This window comes from Eurytemora carolleeae, unplaced genomic scaffold (genome assembly GCF_000591075.1).
Source record: "Eurytemora carolleeae unplaced genomic scaffold, Eaff_2.0 scaffold288, whole genome shotgun sequence".
NCBI classification, from domain to species: domain Eukaryota; kingdom Metazoa; phylum Arthropoda; class Copepoda; order Calanoida; family Temoridae; genus Eurytemora; species Eurytemora carolleeae.
In genome coordinates, this window is record NW_019396198.1 from 15,206 (window position 1) to 36,964 (window position 21,759).

The 21,759-nt window shown below is 32.4% G+C and overlaps 2 protein-coding genes across 3 annotated transcripts in view; both read left to right on the forward strand.

Moving 5' to 3' along the window:
• The first annotated feature begins 9 nt into the window (after positions 1 to 9).
• Positions 10 to 2,731, forward strand: LOC111697903 (cyclin-dependent kinases regulatory subunit). 2 transcript variants are annotated; one of them, XM_023468045.1, is made up of 5 exons: positions 10 to 47; positions 1,141 to 1,201; positions 1,540 to 1,584; positions 1,965 to 2,034; positions 2,548 to 2,731. In XM_023468045.1, the coding sequence occupies exons 1-5, from the start codon at positions 18 to 20 to the stop codon at positions 2,567 to 2,569; spliced, it is 228 nt and encodes a 75-aa protein (XP_023323813.1). In that variant the 5' UTR covers positions 10 to 17; the 3' UTR covers positions 2,570 to 2,731. The 2 variants fall into 2 exon arrangements, with proteins under 2 accessions (XP_023323813.1, XP_023323814.1); XM_023468046.1 differs by having other exon boundaries at positions 2,551 to 2,731.
• Positions 2,680 to 21,759, forward strand: part of LOC111697892 (GATOR complex protein DEPDC5) — a 41,311-nt gene continuing 22,231 nt past the window's right edge. Inside the window, exons 1-24 of the mRNA XM_023468027.1 lie at positions 2,680 to 2,825; positions 3,699 to 3,727; positions 4,157 to 4,212; positions 4,540 to 4,589; positions 4,993 to 5,116; positions 6,305 to 6,397; positions 6,727 to 6,807; positions 7,709 to 7,807; positions 8,692 to 8,740; positions 10,734 to 10,834; positions 11,533 to 11,646; positions 11,875 to 11,946; positions 12,671 to 12,740; positions 13,149 to 13,201; positions 13,492 to 13,614; positions 13,786 to 13,870; positions 14,285 to 14,380; positions 15,737 to 15,826; positions 16,372 to 16,481; positions 17,511 to 17,621; positions 19,285 to 19,348; positions 19,856 to 19,927; positions 20,041 to 20,130; positions 21,444 to 21,603. Coding sequence (XP_023323795.1) covers positions 2,686 to 2,825; positions 3,699 to 3,727; positions 4,157 to 4,212; positions 4,540 to 4,589; positions 4,993 to 5,116; positions 6,305 to 6,397; positions 6,727 to 6,807; positions 7,709 to 7,807; positions 8,692 to 8,740; positions 10,734 to 10,834; positions 11,533 to 11,646; positions 11,875 to 11,946; positions 12,671 to 12,740; positions 13,149 to 13,201; positions 13,492 to 13,614; positions 13,786 to 13,870; positions 14,285 to 14,380; positions 15,737 to 15,826; positions 16,372 to 16,481; positions 17,511 to 17,621; positions 19,285 to 19,348; positions 19,856 to 19,927; positions 20,041 to 20,130; positions 21,444 to 21,603 — 2,132 coding nt within the window. The 5' untranslated portion in view covers positions 2,680 to 2,685. The remainder of the gene's footprint in view (positions 2,826 to 3,698; positions 3,728 to 4,156; positions 4,213 to 4,539; positions 4,590 to 4,992; positions 5,117 to 6,304; positions 6,398 to 6,726; positions 6,808 to 7,708; positions 7,808 to 8,691; positions 8,741 to 10,733; positions 10,835 to 11,532; positions 11,647 to 11,874; positions 11,947 to 12,670; positions 12,741 to 13,148; positions 13,202 to 13,491; positions 13,615 to 13,785; positions 13,871 to 14,284; positions 14,381 to 15,736; positions 15,827 to 16,371; positions 16,482 to 17,510; positions 17,622 to 19,284; positions 19,349 to 19,855; positions 19,928 to 20,040; positions 20,131 to 21,443; positions 21,604 to 21,759) is intronic.

The following is a 21,759-nucleotide window of genomic DNA, read 5'->3' on the forward strand; positions in this document are numbered from 1 at the left end:
TTCAGATCCAAGAAAAAATGGTGGATGAAATAACCTATAGTGATAAGGGATATTATATTGAACCTGTTAAATTTTATACTGAAGTAGCTTTTAGTAGACGGGTCCTTATTTTAATTTTCTTCAGTATTAAAATCATTGATTGAACTTCTCGCTATAATAATAAATTGAATTTTAATTATAAATAATGAAATACTCAAATAAATTCTGATAATTTAAGATTTGATTTTTTTCTTTAACAGAATGTTATAAGCTTGCACAATTTAAGTCTTTAATATAAAATTTATTCCAAGTTTGGCACTTTTTGGTGGATTACCGTGAATCTTGATATCCAGAGTCCAAAACAAAAGAATGAGAAGTTGAAAACATAAGAATGGGATATCCTTAATCCCGATCACTTAATCAATCTGGAGATTAGTAACAAGAGGAGAACATGCATTAGTTAATCTCGAGATTGAGAAAAAGAGTGGATCAAGCATTAATCCCGATATCCACCATTTAAAAGTTCCCAGAGCTGAAAACTTTAGAATGGGATATCCTTAATCCCGATCGGTTAATTAATCTGGAGATTAATAACAAGAGGAGAACAAGCATTAATCTCGATATCCAACATTCTAAAGTTTTTAGCTCAGCTCAGTTAAATGTTAAGTTTCAGCTTAAATGCCGCAAAATATTAAACTCGCAGAAATCGACAAGTTAAATATTTAAAACCGGGAAAAAACCATATATTTGATAAAAGGTGGTTGATCCCTCAATTGAAATTTCACCTTTCAGGATATTATCAACATAGAAAAGGAATAGAAATTACCCATTGGTTGTATATAATATGGATATTAACGTCTTATTCCAAGATTTACTTAACATGAAAGTTCTGACTTTTGAACGGGGAACTCTTATATGTCTGTTAATCTACAATTTTATTTAATCTTTATTCTATATCCCGCATGGTAATTGTATCGAGTCTGAGGAAGGTAGCTTTGATTAGGGGACGAATAACTAAATGAAGATATGACTAGTTTAGTTTAGATCCTAAAATTTAAAGTCCCCACAGTGGATATCGTGATCATCGGGATTATTTTATTGTAAAGTTCCCAGCTCTGGTTTCTCTAACCCCAATGGTTCAATATCTGTGTTGTACTGCAGTACAGTGATGAAGAGTTTGAGTACAGACATGTTATTCTTCCCCCCAATATTGCTAAACAAGGAACCATATAATTTAACCATACAATATTCAATATTCAAAATGAATTAAGATTTGTTTTTTTTTCTAAATTTGTAATCCTAAATTATGTATTTGTTTTCTGTTAAGTTGAACAACATTTATTATGGGACCTGACATATGGTCAGGTTTTCTTAAAAGATGAAAATAAAATCCAAATTAAAAATGTTAATTTCAAAATTATTTTAATTATTATTCTCAACAAATTTGCGACGATTTTCGCAACATATACGTAAAATTTTAAAAGAAAGATTTGCGTGAAGCGCCTTAAAATTTTAGCCTTATTAACTTTATTATTTCTAATTACGATTTGGTTGTTCTAGTTCCTCGTAATCATCTGCTTACTGAAACGGAATGGCGGAATATAGGTACAAAATAGCGGGGTTTTTGTTTGTTCTTTTTAACTTTTTTACATTTGAGCAATTTAAAGGAGGCGTTGNTGATTATTGAATCGATTTGTTGAGCGGATATTTTTGATTATTTAATTGATTGATTGGTGTAAAGGAGATATTTTTGATTATTCAATTGATTGATTAACTGACTAACTGTTAAAAGGATATTTTAGATTATTTGATTGACTGATTATCTGTTCAGTGGATATTTTTTATTATTTAATTGATTGATTAACTGACTAACTGTTAAAGGATATTTTAGATTATTTGTTTGATTGATTGTTCAGTGCATATTTTTTATTATTGAATTGATTGATTGTTCAGCGAATATTTTTGATATTTAATTAATTGATTAGGTGTAGAGCAGAGTATAGGTTGGGTTCACTATATGCTACACACACCTGAACCTCATATTCTGCTATTCAGGGATTTATACACTCTTTTTTTAAAATGAATTTACATAATTCTATTTTTAAGATGTGATATATGTATATATGATCAAATTTTAAAACTGTCACACTGTTGTGCGTGCTCAAGAATGTTTCCTAAATGTGCGTCATCAAAATTTGGTCCTCGCTAAGTGCGTCCACAACAGATAAAGTTGAAAAATATTTCCCCTTTTCTGACAATCAACTAATCAGACTTTTAGGGACGCCCTCTGACCACATCACAATCTCACCATGACAATATAATTATTTAACGAATAGAGTAGAATGTTTTAATGAGAAATTTCTTATTAATAGAGCATTTAATTATATTTAACAAATTTATTTTTAGAATTTGGAAATTATATTTACTGTTTTTAAGATTATCTAATGATTTTTTTAGAATTGACTGAGCTGAATTCATTCGAGAATAACATTTGGGACCCCCCCCCCCTTTCCGTTGCTATATATGTTTTAAACAATTTGTTTTAAACTTGATGAAGAGTGTATAAAGAAGAAGGAAAACTGTGGGATAGAAGAAAAAGAAGAAGATTCATGTGCCTGCAAAAATATTGTAAATTCCTAATTTTTTTTATTTTAAAACTTATGATTTAATAACAATAAGGTGAAAATAAGGTCGTTTGGCTGTGACATGTTTTGTATACAAATTAATCGCAAAAATAAATTTCCAGAAAAAATGGCGGATCCAGAGGAAGATGGAGAATCAGAGAAAAGATATTTTAAATTAAATGTTCATACTCCGTCCTTCTTTCCGGAAGATCTTATTATCAGGTTTGTAACCCCCTTCACCCCCAACCCCTCGGGCCTCCACTCCAATAGAACTGTTAACTTTGTGAAGGACATGCCCTATTCACAACAGTACCCTCGACACCTTTGTTTGATTGCAGAAAAGTTCAATTTTACAAAACTTCAAATATTCACATTGATATATATATAAATATATAACTCTTTTTGTCTGATCGTAGCTCAGGAACCGACTAGCCTCAAGTTTTAGCTCGGCTTTAACATTATAACTTGAGTTGCTTGTACTTGGAAAGTCACTTTCCATGCAAAGTTAGGTTCCCAAGTCTGTTTTAAATATCATCATAATTTTGTCATAATCAAGTAAATTATTATTTTTATTATTATTATTATTATTGATACAATTATTCATTAATATTATTACGGTGGTCGGCGTTTATATTAATACAATACATAAGTTTAAAGGTATACATACAGACCAATTACCTTGAAAAAATCTATATTTTATTATATGTTCTGTTAGTATTTATACTACATAGAGGAGTAAAAATTTTTAAAATAAAATTCTGTGAGCTCAACTCTGTGTACTCTGTGAACTTAAAAGGGAAAATTAGTTTACAATACTGAATAATATATATTTTATAACACCAAACTAATCTTAATATTCTTCACTTTTCAGTTTCAGATTTGAAAAGTGTGATAGCTCTGAGTTCTAGTGGAGTCACTGCCCCTTTTAGCCTCCCCCCTGTATACGCCCTTGGTTAATTGACAGCTTCTCTTTGTTTCTATGTTTGTGTGTATCCAACTGTTTGAAAGTTTAGCGCGAACAAAAATCGAAATAGAAAGTCGTATTCATTGTATTGATATACACGACGACGACTGTACAATTTTGTTTTATATTAGAAGTGAGGATTTTCCTGATATTGTGCCAGGTAAATTAATATTTTCAATTTTAAAACATAAAACTTATCTTAAAGATAACTTTTTTAACCTGAAATTTGTACTCATATATAATGATAAAATGATTACATGATTACATGATTACACAATGAAAAATACTTTCTCTGACAAAAGATATTGCTAAAGATTAAGCCAGTAAACAATAACAATAAAACAAATACACTTCATATTCTCACAGAAGCACAATTATTTCTCAATAGTTGATTTTCTTCTTTCTTTTTGATCACAAAAACATAATATTTTTATTTTACATTTTCTAATAGTTTTTATTTTGCGGATATTTTTTATTTCGTAGCCTTACATTTTCTAATAGTTTTTATTTCGCAGCAGAACAGCATTCTCTTGTAGTTTTTGTTCTACATAAAAAAAGTTTTCTAAAAGTTTATTTATCCGCGCATCAGGAGATGTTGTGGAAATATATCACGAGGAAGAAAAATTTTCAAGACTTCTTCTGCAGGTATTTTTTACCCAAATTTTTACTAAAAAATTCACATTTTTATCTAAAATTGATACATTTTTTACCCAAAGTTTCAGAATTTATACCCAAATTGTTACAGCGGTGTTTCATTTTTGCAAAAAAAAAATTCATTTAAAAACATCAAAGAGTTTTGAACTTGATGAGGTTAGGCACAATTTTTGATTTTTTCATTTTTAATGATTTTTTAATGTATTTAAAATTTACATTCATGATTAAAAAATGTCCATTATTTTCAATTCGTATTTCAGAAGGAATAATATTAAACGTAAATGCAGAAAAGAAATATATTGATAAGTGAATGTTTAGGTTAAACCAGAAAATCTCTACCCTGGCAATAATTTGAAAAACATCGCTAAGTAAATTTTGTTTTTAAAAATATTAAAGAATATTTATTCCTTTTTCAGTGGATTTCTTTCAGTCAAAATGAAATATTAACTCATTTCAAACAAATTATCCAAAAATATTACTTTAAAATATCTACAATTCAAAGAAATTAAAGTTTTTGTAGGAATATTTTACTTGTTACCCACGCTTATTGATATTTACAGGGTCACCCACAAAGGATGAGACTTTAGAGACGGAATTTATACTCCCTGTTTCCTTAATTCTTATATTCATGAATACCTTCTATGTCATTTAATAACCTATTCTTTATTGAAGTCATGGTGCGTCATATTTTATGAGTTTTAGGTCGTCCTTACGATCTCATCATTTGTGGGTTACCCTTAACAAGTTTAGTTTATGCATGAATCTGTGTAGGGAGGTTGTGTATGTTGAGAAATCTATTGCAGAAACCTTCCATCTTCTTAACTTTAAAAATGTCGTCGTCAATAAAATAGAAAAGGAGAAAATAAGTTTGGATGTGGTTGAACTTCTCTTTAAGGTACTTTTCCAACAAATTTAATGTTTTAGCTTGACAAATTTTATAACATTTAGACAACTTAGAACTGATTTCACAATGGTGCCTGTAAAATGTAAATCAAAAAATGATGCATTTTGCAAAGACAAGTGAGAACCAGAGGGAATGGTAAAAATTTGTTCCATTACAGATTAAGTTTTATTAATGTTGCAGGGGCATTATGCATTGATTTTTGTTTATATAGTTCTAGCTTTAAAAAAAAATACTTTTTTGGAGATGCACTGTATTCAGATTCATTTGTACCTCATACTCTTTACAGTTCACTTTCCAGCATGTCTGTTAAACACACATGTTTGTACATTGTACGGACTATTTTAAGGGCACAATAAAATGTTTGCAAGTGTCATTTTTAATTTGTTAAACACTTACCAAACCTGTCTTAGCCACAGTGAAATGCCATCCTTACCTGTTTTAGTCGCAAAGATCGGCTCCTAGCCTATTCTAGCCGGTAGGGCCAGGCGCGTAACTTTTTTTGCCCCCCAAACATTTTGTTATGGGGGGCAAGATGGAAAATTTGTTTTTGCCCCCCCCCCTTAACATTTTTGGGGGGGGGCAAGAAAAATGTGCATTATACTCAGCCATGAAAAAACTACCTTACCAATTCAGGATATCTTGGGGGTAAATTTTTATATTTGGGGGCATTTTTTCAGTTTGGGGCAAATTTGTGTGGGAAAAATCTTCAATCTATATTTCAGTGTCAATTTTTATTTTTTTTGGGCAATTTTCAGTTGAGGGAAATCTTTGTTTTAGGGGCTTTTTCAATTTGAGCAAATTTGTGTATGGGAAAGCAAAGGGTTATTTTTTGTTGGGCGCATAACTTCTTAATTTTGGAGTAATAACATTAAAGTTGGGTGTATTTATAAAACATTTGGTGATAACATAAATTAAATGTAAGTGCAAATTATAAATATTTGGTGGCCTTCTAAAAAAGGGGGCAAATTTTAGTTTGGTGTGGCAATTTGAATAAGAATGTGGAGTATAATTTTAAAAACCCGAAGGGGGGGGGCATGCCCCTCCCCCTTAATTTGCAAGCTGGGTGTGACCATTTAGAGAACACTGTACCCCACGGTGTACGTATGACTGTACGGTGTACTTTAGATAGAGTGATCGTGATCTTTAAAAACCGTTTAATATTTAATGTATATTGTAAAGGACCAGTACATGGGTAGAAGTGAGATGTGGAGACTAAAGAACAGTTTAATTAACTCAGTTGTATTTATCAACAAGAAAGTCAACTTCTGTAAGGTAAACTAATATATTTTCTGGATTATTATTTCATAAGAGACTAGCTGAAGTGCCCGGCGTTGCCAGAGGAATAAAAATATTTGAATTTTGAGAAAAAAAATTTATGAGCGAAAAGCTTTATCATATTGATGTATGAATTAAGGGTTGACTGTGAGGGGGGGGGGGTAATTTTTGATGATCTTAGGTTAAAAAATGATAAAAAATTTCATCAACGACAATTTTTTTTATCCGTTTTGATACTTTTTAGCCCAAAAATGTATTTATTTTCCTCCAAAATATCATTTATTTACGAAAGAAAATGTACGCCCCTGACTAACTGTACTGTCCAGGATACTATCCGTTGTACTGTACTTGAAATGTGGAACCAAGGAGAGAAGCTGGCCTGCGGTCTAGTCACACAAGATACCAAGGTTTGGCGACCATTACAATAATCTGTACAGGGACAGAATTTTATGAATCACATAGGTCGCTGAACTACCATCCGCCGATTCAAATCCTGAATCACCGATTCAAACACTCATGAGTTTTTAACTTTAAATTGCTGATTTAAGAATTGAACCAATGGGTTGGAAGTACAGGAAGTACAGCAACATAGCTCAAGTTCATTAAAATCATTACTGTTTAACTATACATAGTGTTCCGGTTAACCACTGCTATGGTTCAATGTTTATAGGTCTTGTTCCGTTCAACCACTGCTATGATTACTGTTTATACATAGGTTGTGTTCCGTTCAACCACTGCTATGGTTACTGTTTATATATAGGTTGTGTTCCGTTCAACCATTGCTATGGTTACTGTTTATTTATAGGAATTTTGTTCCGGTCAACCACTGCTATGGTTACTGTTTATTTATAGGTTGTGTTCCGTTCAACCATTGCTATGGTTACTGTTTATAAATAGGTTGTGTTCCGTTCAACCATTGCTATGGTTACTGTTTATAAATAGGTTGTGTTCCGTTCAACCACTGCTATTGTTACTGTTTATTTATAGGTTGTGTTCCGGTCAACCACAGCTATGGTTACTGTTTTTTTTTATAGGTTGTGTTCCGGTCAACCACTGCTGTGGTTACTGTTTGCGTTTGGTTATGTTCCGGTCAACCACTGCTATGGATAATTGTTTATTTATAGGTTGTGTTCCGGTCAACCTCTGTTATGGATAACTGTTTATTTATAGGTTGTGTTCCGGTCAACCTCTGTTATGGATAACTGTTTATTTATAGGTTGTGTTCCGGTCAACCTATGTAATGGATAACTGTTTATTTATAGGTTGTGTTCCGGTCAACCTATGTTATGGATAACTGTTTATCTATAGGTTGTGTTCCGGTCAACCACTGCTATGGTTTACTTATTTATCCAGATGTCTAGTGAGATGTGGCATTTTGACATGAATGGCGATCTTTATTTTGAGAAGGTAACTGGGAAACAAAAATTTAATTTTATATTTCTTTAAATTCAAATTAAATTTTTCTTGAACGTCCACTTAATTTGAAATTGAAGTATTTCTGCTTTAGCGCATCCTCTCTTTCTTAAAATATGAAAAATAAACTCATTAATAGTTTTCCTCTTTTTCCCGTTTTTACACTTTGTTCAAGGTTAGTTTTGGTCCTTGGTATTTTTTACATTTTACTTAATTTTTAGTTTTTACACAGTGAATCCCAGATATATGAATACATAGCAAGAGTTTTTATAATGTCGTATCACATATTTAAGATCAAATGCCGTGGAAAAATGACTTTAATATAGCCCTGAAATATGAATGCAATTGATATATTAAAATTAAACTAATTTTTCCGCGGCATTTGATCTTAAATATGTAATACGACATTATAAAAAACTCTTGCTATGTATTCATATATCTGGGATATGTAATAAGACATTATAAAAAAATCTTGCTATGTATTCATAAATCTAAGATATGTAATAAGACATTATAAAAAAACTCTCTTAAATATGTAATACGACATTATAAAAAACTCTTGCTATGTATTAACATATCTGGGATATGTAATATGACATTATAAAAACTCTTGCTATGTATTCATATATCTGGGATATGTAATATGACATTATAAAAACTCTTGCTATGTACTTATATATCTGGGATATGTAATATGACATTATAAAAAAATCTTGCTATGTATTGATATCTGGGATATGTAATATGACATAATAAAAAAACTCTTGCTTTGTATTCATATATCTAGGATATGTAATATGACATTTTAAAAAACTCTTGCTATGTATTCATATATCTGAGATTCACTGTATTTTAAATTTAACAGTTTATTTTTAAAGGCTGTAAATGGATTTCTATATGAGATGTTTTACAAATGGAAGAAGACAGGTGATCATTTTAAAAAAAAATCAGAACTAAAGGGACTGCTAGCATAATTCTTATTGACCTTAAATGCAAAGATGACGATGCTCAATTCACTACAGTACCCTTGAAACCTTATCTGATCAATTATGTGGAAGAAATGGTAATTTTTCTGAGTTTAAAACTGTTTTCTCTGATAATTCCTACATGTTCCCCTACAGGTTTTCCTGCAGCAGAAATGGGAAACTCAACTTAGTTGAGTAACAACTCAACTTAGTTGAGTTGTAAATAATCCGTTTTAAAAATCATAAACAATGATAACTAATTTTTACTTAAAAGACAAAGCTTTTATGGGTACAGATGTGTTAAGGGCTTTGCTTCTGGAGGAGCACTTTTCAGGATGCACCATTTAGGACGCACATTGAAGGAGCACTATCCAGAATCCACTATTGAGGACGTACATGAAGGCGCAGTATTCAGAATCCTCTATTGAAGACGCACATGAAGGCGCAGTATTCAGAATCCTCTATTGAAGACGCACATGAAAGCGCAGTATTCAGAATCCTCTATTGAAGACACACATGAAGGTGGAGTATTCAGAATCCTTTATTGAAGACGCATATGAATGCGCAGTATTCTTCGGAATCTACTAGTGAAGACGTACATGATGGCGCAGTCTCCAGAATCTACTATTGAGGACGTACATGAAGGCGCAGTATTCAGAATCCACTATTGAGGACGTACATGAAGGCGCAGTATTTAGAATCTACTATTGAGGACGCCCATGAAGGCGCAGTATTCAGAATCCACTATTGAGGACGTGCATGAAGGCGCAGTATTCTGAATTCACTATTGAGGACGTACATGAAGGCGCAGTATTCAGAATCCACTATTGAGGACGTACATGAAGGCGCAGTATTCAGAATCCACTATTGAGGACGCACATGAAGGCGCAGTATACAGAATCCACTATTGAGGACGTACATGAAGGCGCAGAAGTCAGAATCCTCTAGTGAAGACATTCATGAAGGCGCAGTATTCTGAATCCACTATTGAAGACTTACATGAAGGCGCAGTATTCTGAATCCACTATTGAGGATGCACATAAAGGCGCAGTATTCAGAATCCATTATTGCAAGGACGGATATGAAGGCGTAGTATTCAGAATCCACTAGTGAAGACGAACATGAAGGCGCAGTATTCAGAATCCAGTATTGAGGACGAATTTGGAGGACGCACATTTAAAATGAACTATTCAAACTGCACTAATGAGGACGCACAAAAGTTTTAAATACATACATACTTGCATTGAAGCTTTGTAATATAGGATTCTATAAAGGAAGAATGTTTGACTGGATGATAAAGAAATGCTTTAAATCATCGTAGAATAAACAGAATAATGCTAAACCTTGTTAAAAAAAGATTAACCTTTATTCACTTCCTGAGACATTCAGTTTATTTTCACTAAAGAAATTTAATTTAGAATTTAATCTTGCTTTCAGCATCACCATTTACAATATAGTGGGGATAAGAAAACATAGGAATAAAAGACAAATTTCCTAAATATGTAAATTGTAACTCTTTAAACCGATGCAACTTATGGTAATCATCTAACTTGCTATCTAGCAGTCTATCTAAATATCAGTCTATATAAATATCTATCTTCTTTATATCTGTCTATCCGTCTATCCATCTATCAATCAATCTCTATTTTTCTATTTATCTATTTTTCTTTCTTTCTTTTTCTCCCCCTCTCTCTCTTTCACTCCTTTGTCCTTTTCTCCAATCTTATTGTAGTTTATCCCATAAATATGAATACAATTAAAGGGAGTGTTCGCGAAAAATGAAAAGGGATATAGGCCAACTATTTGTTGCTTAGTTTTTATTTATTTTCCACAATTTAGCGAATAACACCTTTTAAACCTATACTTTACTTCTGGGGGAAAGTGATTTTCAAATAAAGGGGGGGGGATAATTTAGAACAAATAAACAGCCAACACCTTATTTCATATCTATCTAGGAGCTGCCCACGAGGTGACAATTGTCCTATTCTCTAGAATATTTTACGACGCTAAGGATTTGAGTGAGTTCCCACTCTACATGACTCCTTGTCTTCAAAAGGTTTTTTTTTTTGCAGTGCTTTGGATCCATTCCATTTTGTTATTGCAGTTCTTTGAATCCATTCCATTTTGTTATTGCAGTGCTTTGGATCCATTCCATTTTGACGGGGATCCAGATAAATCTTTTTTTCAAGTATGCTTTTTTTTGACAAAACAAAAATATCAGAAAGTGGGGGGTGTACCCGTTTCTTTTTCCATAATCTCATCTTTAACCTTGATTTTGAGATTATAAATGTTTTAATAACTTCTCAGCATTTGAAACATCAGAACTAACAACTTTTTTGGGACTTAAATCCGATCTTGAGAACTTGGATCCTGATCCTGAACACTGCTTTTGTATAGATTTTATGGTTGAATTGAAATTTTAATATTTGTATATAGATCTAGTTGACGTAATTAATGGTTTAAAGTTCAGCTAGAATAAAACAGTTCAGTAATAAGTGGGTGAGATGTATTCTGAAAATTCAAAACAAAAACAGTGTTGAAAAAGAAATAAAATTACAATTTTATTGTATTGTTTTTTTATCAAAAACATCTCGCAGGTTGAACATCAGCAAAATCCATACTCTGTACGCTTTTGATGTTTACCCAATGAATTCATGTTTTCTACAATAATCTAAAGGAGCTGAATCTTTTGTCCCAAGGAAAAGACGTTGAACTAATAGATAAATAAATATTTTTAAATGATTCTGTATTTAGGATTATAGAGACCGATTCTATGAGGATTTTTACCGAGTAGTTGTTCAAAACGAGAAGTTTGAGGATTGGTTTCCCACCCTCAATCTTCTTCGTCAGACATTCACAAACTACAAGGTGGGACATATTTAGGGTTTCCAATTCATTCCGGATCAATTGGGTTCCGTAAAGGTTGTTCTGGTACACACTACACTTGTTTGGTAATGTTTTAATTTTGCATTTCTTTCAGTTAAACAATTTTTTTTTTGCCTTGCAAAATTCAATATATTGATTTTGAGTACTACTGAAAAAATAAACATCACTGATAATTTTTTTGATAAACTAAATGCTTTATTTTTTGTTCAGGAACTTGTCTTGAACTATCACCAGAGACCAGGTGTATCCATACCGCGGGCATACAATTCTACAGCAGCTCAGGCACACCTCACCTCACATACATCCAATGAATTATTAATTAATTATAAAATCCTAGGCTTCCATGGCGCTTCATGCCACTCTTTCACATAATAACGGAATTGATTTTTTGCCACAAACTCAGGTTTTCTAATTCATATATCTCTGCAACCCAATGACGTAAACCTTTGATATTTCAAACTATGAATTGTGTTACATCAATGGTCTTTGTTCGAAGTTTCGAAGGTTTTCACCATAGGGTTGCAAAGATATAGAGAGTCAAAAATTTGAGTTTGTGGCAAAAACTCAATTCCCTGTAAAGGCAGTTACTTTTTTTCGTATGAATTATTGACTTTAAAACAAACTATGAAAAACTTTTTCGGATTTTATGTGTTTCTTTAGGATGGCTTCTAAAACGTGTTCTTCTTTATAATATCATCTTTGATAAGAGATTAGTTTTAAAAATTCTTAAGATCAGACATTTAAAGTTTTTGTTTCATTTTTATCTTATCTTTTTTGACCCAATGTGGACACTTGATGATATTAGGATCGCCACTCGATCCCTCAGATATAATTAATCCGTATTAAATGTATTAAATTAATCCGTAGGTCTAAATAAGATTGAGATAAATGTCTGATCTCGAGATTTAAAACATTTATGACTTTAGGGCACATTTACTTAGTCGAAAATAAATTTTAGAATTTACAGACTTACAATTTGACTGTTATATTGTGGTGGTCTGTTCAGGGTAATTTCCTGGAAACATTAAATATTTCATTAAATACATTCGAGAAGCATTTTATCAACAGAAACTTAGGTTTGATCCTTCTTCAATTCTCTTTATTATATTTCAAATGGTGGAAACCTAGAAAGTAACCGAAAAGAGAAAATTTCCTGTTGAAGTCAGATGAAAATGAGTTTTGTTGTATCTTTACCAATATTGTTTATTTTCAAGAATTTCTTGATTAATTTGTGATGCTTTGGGAAGAAAACAAATCAAAATACAGTTACATGCAAAGTTATCTCTTTGAGAGGAAACTTATAAAGTGGCTAAAAGTTTAAATGATCAATCTTGAAGTTACTTAAAAATTTATTTATTTTCCCAATTCAGCGAATAAGACACCAGATTGTATTAGGGGAAAATGAATTTTAAAATGGGGGGGAATAAATTTTATCGAAAATATACATACACTACGCCCCTCTTTCTAAAATTAAATTTGTTTAGATAGAACTGGACAACAGGCGATGGTGATAACGCCAGGTGTTGGAATTTTTGAGGTAGAGCACTAGAGCATAGCTTTCAGAGGGTTTGTTTAGACATTTTGGGTGGTAGTACATCTAGCGTTTAGTAGAATCACAATTTGGTGGATTTATAACGTTTGGTAGTCTTCTTTATTTATTTTTGTTTATTGGCTTATTTTTATGATTTCAGTATTTATCTAAGGATGTTCTACTCTAGCAGGCAATTTTTCTCATTTGCATGTTGCTTTGTAAAAACATTGCTATAAAAAATGGTCATTAATCTATTCATGAAGATCAAATGCAAGTGATTGATCGATGGTTTCCAGGTGGATCGAGATCTAACCGTGATCACTAAACAGCGGATGATCGACAGTGGTGTTGGAAGTGATCTTCTGTGTGTAGGAGAACAACCTCTACATGCTGTACCGCTCTTCAAAATGCACGCCAAGGTGAGTTATCTTCCTTCAGTGTCTATGCACTGGATTAATTTCCTAATCAATTAAAATTTTGTTGATAAATTACAGACTGATTTTCTGATCAACCATTGTAATGGCCTCCTGATCAAAAACTTGAGTTAAATTCAGTCCATTTGATTGATTGATTGATTATTTATTGTTCAGCATGGTGGACACCATGATAGACAAGAAGACTTCTCAATGCCTTGGTGGATAAATCTATCATTTTATACCTCAAATAAGAAAATTGGTAAGTCAGACCTATAGCGTAAAGTTATTAAACTTTTATTTTGTCTTCAAATGTTTCAGACATAAATTTTCAAATTTAATTACATTATCCTTGTAAGAAAGTTTATCGGAATGCATGAAAACTGTAACACAGAGATGCAACTTGAATCGAAACCGTTTATGTGAGTAACATCGGCGGATGTTGATCTTAATTTTTATGTAAAGACATATTTTGGGCTTTTAGGCTTTAGGACAAAAACAAAAGTTTTCAAGGATTTTTCTGTTCAAATAAAATTTAAAAAAAATTAAACAAGCAATCAAGAGGACTTTTTTATGCATTTTCACTTAGCAGAAACTGTGATAACCAATTGTAGTATTATTCTTGTTTAAAAAATATGAGTTAGATGCATTTACAAATCCAAACTTTTTATTTCAGGGTACTCAACCTTTATTCCTCGTATCAAGTTGCCGCCCTTGAAGAGTCAAGCAGTAATGGAAGTTGAGAAATCTTGCTACTTTCCAGCATCTGTAGGAAATATACTTTAACAATATGGATACTTTCCAGCATCTGTAATAGATATACTTTAAAGATATGGATACTTTCCAGCATCGTAGGAAATATACTTTAACAATATTGATACTTTCCAGCATCTGTAGGAAATATACTTTAACAATATGGATACTTTCCAGCATCTGTAGGAAATATACTTTAAAAATATTGATACTCTCCAGCATCTGTAGGAAATATACTTTAACAATATGGATACTTTCCAGCATCTGTAAGAAATATACTTTAAAGATATTGATACTTTCCAGCATCTGTACTCTGTAGGAAATGTACCTTAAAATTATAGATAATTTCCTGAAAATAATATAAAAATCTCCCTGCTGCAATTTAAAGAATGTAGAAAAACTCTCTCCGACATAATTATCTAAAAGAAAATACATTTAAGTTAAAGACCCAGTTTGATTAATAGTGCAGATTAAAATTCCACAACAGAAATTGGATATTTAAATTGTCCAAACTGGCAAAAAAGGTGTCACTCTCACAGGTAGAAAAACTCGGGTTTGGAAATTAATTTCCATATATATTTCATATCTTCATCAGTCCATTGAAAATGACCAAAATTATTACAAATTAAAAATAAAGATAATGTAACAAATACTTTCTGGAAATTTATAAAAAAGTAAGCAAATTAGGTGAGGGGGGTTTTTGAAGTGGAATGATAAAAATGAAAAGTGTAAAAATTATGGTCAACCTTAAAGAATGGTGGTATTGTCAAAACTGAAAGAAATGTTCATTGAATTAAGGGGTAAAGGGATTAGTAGAATAGGTTGACCGACAGAGATACGAAAATCCGAGTTTTGAGTTTGTAGGGGAGGGGCCATGTATGTTTATTTTTTTAAAAAGTGGATAGAAATCTCTGACTAAAGTTAAATAGCTCAGAATAAAATCACAAGAGCTTGTTCTGCCGTGAAATCTAGCTCAATGTTTTGTGAAGAAACCTAAGAACCGTCTTTGTTATTTACTGGAAAAGTGTAAGCTGAAATAATCTTTGTCCCTAAGTTGGGACCTATTTTGTCAAGATTATTGAACTGTTCTTTCCCTGGTCACAAAGCACTTAACAGTGTATTTAGAGTATTTAAGGTGTTTTCAGGCCAGAGCAGACCTTACTTCACCCAAATATGAATAATTTAGTATGGGTAAAAGTATATTATTCTTTAGTGGGCCTCAATATTTTTTAAAGTTTAATTGCCAAGAACTTTATTATCGTTTAGTATCTTTCTGAAAAAAATTAATGACATGCACATTGCTCATTGAACACTGTTTTTCCTTTTTTACGCAAGCAGAAATCTGGAAACCATTTTTAAAGATAGAATCCTTTAGTTAGCTCAGCAGCTCCCCAATCTCCATTTGAGTATGATGAATATGATGCTCAAGTCTTCAACTTGCCTAGCAACAAACCCTTTACATCAGGTAGGTCAAACAAGTGCTATTTTATTTTCATTTAATTTGTGTCAGCTGAGGTAAAATTTAAAGAATTTGAGCTGCGGCTTAAATTTAAGCTGCGGCTCAAATATGGTTGGTTCCACTTAAAATCGTATTCATTGCTTCAAGATTTAAGCCGGCGCTCAATTGAAACCGGTTTTTGTTGGATTTAAGACGCGGCTCAAATTCATTAAATTCGGACACAGGTCAGTCAGGTTTACCTTCAAAGAATAAGACTGTAACTTGACGACTTGAAACTCATAAAATATGACGATTGCAAGGTTAAATTGATTGTTATGCCTTGAATATTGTCTTTTAATAGCTGCCTATTTATTGAAATGGCAATGAAAACAAAACAGTTTACAGTGTAAGAAAATCCGAAATATAAGGAATTAGACGGTACAGTCGCCTTTAAAGTCTCGTTCTTTGTGGGTTACCTTGTACATTATATTTTTAGTAGAGAGAAAAGGGAACCTCAGGCGACATATTTTTATTTAAAATTACGTCAGATTTTTTAAAAAGTTTGCTTCTAGGAAGTTTAACCCGATTGAAGAAGCAGGTTCGAAGGAATATGAGAAAAGGAAGTTCTGAAATGAAGAAAGATCATTTTAAAATAGAATCTCATCGAAAATCCTCTAGACAGGTAACAATCATAGCTTGGGAGCTACTCATGTCTCTGTTCATGGAATTTATTTAAAATTCAGATTTTAAACCTCCTCCAAGATAAATAGAAATATGGATAAAAACTCACCTTCTTATCTTTTTGTATTTAATGACGACAATATTTAATTTCAGATGGTTTATGAAAAGCAAAAATACGATATAAAACTTAGTTACTCATTCAACTAAGGGTGAAGCTACGGGGCACTTTTTTGATACAAATGCTCAAATCCACCTTGCACATTTGATACATTTCAAAAGACGATTTGAGAACTTATTTTATGATTTTCAAAATCATTTAGATTTTGCTTTTTTTGTAAAAGAAATCACTGATGAAAGCAAAATATCCGTTTTAAAGCATCTTTATTGTTAAGATAAGATAAGATAAGATAAAGTTTATTGTTAAAATAAATGTATCTGTATACAGATAGAGTTTACAATCACAAAATTGATGATTATATTAACAGTACAAGTATAAAGCAATTAGGTGGAAAATAGCTCTTGGCTGTTTTGATTATTTTTTCCACCTGATTTTTAGTAATAATAACAAAATATTTCAATTAAATAGATTTAAGGAGAACGATTAGAGATCAGGGTGCAAATTTATCAAAGACCGTTAAATACTAAATGTGTTTGATTTAAAAAAAAAATTGTATTAATGTTGCTTCTAATTTGTTACTGTATAACATTTTGATTGTGCAAAAAGGATTTGAAACTTTCGATGAAATAGTTTCATCCTTATTTTAGCTTTTTACCTTCCCCAGGATAGAAACTAGACAGACCAGAGCCCATTGTTTACTTTTTCTTTCGAGAGGAATATAAATAAAATCAGTCTGAGCAGCTTTTATTTTGCGGTTATATTCCTTACAGATTAATAATCAAAGAAAATGTAGTTCCCGGTGTTTCTCCCTTGATTACTCCTGTCTTGTGATTGATTGATTGATTGATTATCGTTTATTTCTGTATGCCTTATTACAGGCACCTTAAATCTCACGCCTGTCTTGTATTTCAGGGAAGCTATGATGATAGTTTCTATTTAATGAAGAAGGATTCTAGTCGACAGAACAGTTTATCTATAACTCCATCAATATCTATACCAGCGGGTTTAAAGGAGTCAGGAAAGGTAAAAACTTCTTAAAGTTTTGTTTAACATTTTATTCATGATAGTTTTTTTCATCTTTTATTTTGAAATAAAATTTTTTTAACAAAATTTTAAAAAGATCTCTGGCTATCTTCTTTTTAGCTAAACATACATCAATATTCAGTTCCTCTCTTGTAGATCTACGCAGTCTTGTCCCCTGTAACATGATCGTTATTCTCTATTTTATGTAATTATTAGCTGAAGGGCCGGCGTTGTTCGTGGGAAAAAAATGTTCGAAAAAAAATGTTCGAATTTATTTTAGCCTATAACACCCCCCGGCCACCCAAGAGTGTCCACAAAAATGTCAGCCCAATCGGTCCAGCTGTTTGGCCGGCTATTCGCAACACATATATATACATATATATACGAATGTCTTGTTTTATTATATAGATAGATCATCATGTTCTATTGATGATCGACTATTGAGAACAGACGGGCATCGTTTTGCGGCCATTTAAACACGTTTAAAGTGCTTAGACTTTTAAGAGACTACAATAATCTGAGATATAGTCCTATTTAAGAGACTGTACAATAATCTGAGATAAAGTCCTATTTAAGAGACTGTACAATAATCTGAGATAAAGTCCTATTTGAGAGACTGTACAAGAATTTGAGATAAAGTCCTATTTAAGAGACTGTACAATAATCTGAGATAAAGTCCTATTTAAGAGACTGTACAAGAATCTGTGATAAAGTCCTATTTTTTAAGAGACTCTACAATAATCTGAGATAAAGTCCTATTTAAGAGACTGTACAAGAATCTGAGATAAAGTCCTATTTAAGAGACTGTACAAGAATCTGAGATAAATAATTGCATGATAGACAAGTTAGCTTTTATTGAGAGATTAAAGTTTGCAGCAGCATATTGTGTACTCTCCGCTGTAGCGGAGGCCAACGGAGGGAAATTGTTTTCAGCGTGTACAATTGTGATTTAAAACTAATTACTCTGCCGGAGGGATAATAATTAACACTCAGGACACTAATTACTCCATCGGAATAATTACACCATTAGTATTAAATCACAATTGTGCATTTTCTCCGCTGAAAACAATTTCTGTCACTAGACAAGTAGATAATCAGCATCATAGCTCACTAGACAAGTAGATAATCAGCATCATAGCTCACTAGACAAGTAGATAATCATCAGCATAGCTCCCTAGACAAGTATAAATAATCATCATCATAACTTCCTAGACAAATAGATAATCATCATCATGGCTCCATAGAAAAATAGATAATCATCATCATGGAGCCATAGATAAATAGGTAATCATCATTATAACACCATGGACAAATAGATAATGTTATGTATAGTTATGATGATGATTATCTATTTGTCTAAGGAGCTATGATGATGATTATCAATTTGTATTTGAAGGATGATGATTATCTATTTGTCTAGGGAGCAATGATGATGATGATTATCTATTTGTCTATGATTATTATCGAATTGTCTATGGAGCTATAATGATGATTATCTATTTGTCTATAGAGCCATGATGATGATTATCTATTTGTCTAGGAAGTTATGATGATGATAATCTATTTGTCTAGGGAGCTATGATGATGATAACCTATTTGTCTAGGAAGCTATGATGAATATCTATTTGTCTAAAGTTATGCTGATGACAATCTTCTTGTCTAGGGAGCTATGATGATGATTATCTATTTGTCTAGAGGTATGCTGATGATAATCCATTTGTCTAGAGGTATGCTGATGATAATCTATTTGTCTAGGGAGCTATGATGATGATTATCTATTTGTCTGGGGAGCTATGATGATGATCATCTATTTGTCTAGAGTTATGATGATTATTATCTATTTTGTCTATGGAGCTGTGATGATGATTATCTATTTGTCTAGGGAGCTATGATGATGAAAATCTATTTGTCTAGGGAGCTATGCTGATGATTATCTATTTGTCTAGGGAGCTATGATGATGATAATCTATTTGTCTAGGGAGCTATGATGATGAAAATCTATTTGTCTAGGGAGCTATGCTGATGATTATCTATTTTTCTAGGGAGCTATGATGATGATAATCTATTTGTCTAGGGAGCTATGATGATGATTATTTATTTGTCTAGGGAGCTGTGATGATGATTATCTATTTGTCTAGGGAGCTAAGATGATGAAAATCTATTTGTCTAGGGAGCTATGCTGATGATTTTCTATTTGTCTAGGGAGCTATGATGATGATAATCTATTTGATTAGGGAGCTATGATGATGATTATCTATACCCAAACTCAGTTAGTACATACACACAGAGGATGTATCATCCAGCAGGTAAGGATATAAAAACGTTTGAAATGTATAATTTATACTGGTGTTGGTATTTTATGGTTTGAAATGATTTTTTATTATCAAGATGATTTTCTAATCGAATAATTCTATTCTAGGTCGAGCTTTGATTAACCCATTTGACGCGAGCCATGTGACCGTCAAGTTGACTTCTAATAGAAGGAGATGGACTCATATTTTTCCGAAAGGTGAGAACAATGACAATTAGATAAATATTTAAATTCTAATAATATATTTGTATAATTACGTAATACGTATCCTATAGTATATAGTAAACCAATTATATTCAGTATCGTTAATACCCCTCAAAACAACCAACCCTGGTTAGGCGGGTCCAAACGGCATAGTTAATTGGGATTGCTTATTTGTAATATCTCATCCTTTGTAGTTGAATAAACATATGAATGAAGTTATATGATTGGGGCAAACAACCTGCAAAAACAGCAAGCAATATGCATTACTAGAACAGGTCAAAGAGTATTCTCTGCATTTTAAACTAAAGGAGGGTTGTAACCAGGAACAGGGCATATAAAGAGGAGGGGGGAGATTGGCCCTAACCCTAGTTAGGGCCAATCTCCCTTAGTTAGAGTTAAAAAATACGAAATTATTGTGATCTCTATTTTTTGTTTTAATGGGGGCTCGAGCACGATGTCAAGGAAAGGATAGTTGACGAGCACGATATCAAGGAAAGGATAGTTGACGAGCACGATGTCAAGGAAAGGATAGTTGACGAGCACGATGTCAAGGAAAGGATAGTTGACGAGCACGATGTCAAGGAAAGGATAGTTGACGATGTCAAGGAAAGGATGGTTGACAAGCACGATGTCAAAGAAAGGATAGTTGACGAGCACGATGTCAAGGAAAGGATAGTTGACGAGCACGATGTCAAGGAAAGGATAGTTGACGAGCACGATGTCAAGGAAAGGATGGTTGACAAGCACGATGTCAAAGAAAGGATAGTTGACGGGCACGATGTCCAGGAAAGGATAGTTGACGAGCACGATGTCAAGGAAAGGATAGTTGACGAGCACGATGTCAAGGAAAGGATAGTTGACGAGCACGATTTCAACTTTCAAGGAAAGGATAGTTGACGAGCACGATGTCAAGGAAAGGATAGTTGATAGGTTAAAGCATTTTCTTTAAGGACCATGTTATTTGTAGGTTGCTCTGTATTTTATAGGGAACCAGTGTTGGAATGATTAACAAGTATTTTATTTTTATGTACCCCCTTTTCCAATAAAAAGTCAAGTCTTTTGAATGTTGTTTTTTAAAGCCACCTTGTTTATAGCGATGTTCATCTTAAACCCAAAAAAAATCGAAGATTTTCCTGTTTTTATTGGTGGATTTTATATTTCACAAAAATATTTTTTTATTTTCACCAGTCAGAAAAAATCTTCCAGAAAGTCAATTTGGTTCGTTCGGTTCAGCCATTCTTTCGTTTATTGAATACAGCCTGGTAAACAAGCCAAATATGTTTAATGTTTATAGATCTAACATATAGGTCCTACTGGAACACATAAGCAAGCAGAGGATAGAATACTGGCACGTTTATCCTCTAGAGGATCTGAGCATAAAAGAACTGAAGGAAGACACAGCCCTGCAGACTCAACATCATCAGGTTACTACTCAACCTTGAAGTTTGATTGGTTTAAGCAAAACTTGTATTTGTTTTGTTAGTTGGTTGGTTGTTTAATAAAATTCTTTGAAAATGAGATTTGACATGGGGAGTTAGGGCGTCCATTTAGACTCTGATTTGATTGTGATCCTGAAAATTCCGTCCAATGTGACAACATGATGTGTTGCATTTTATATATATA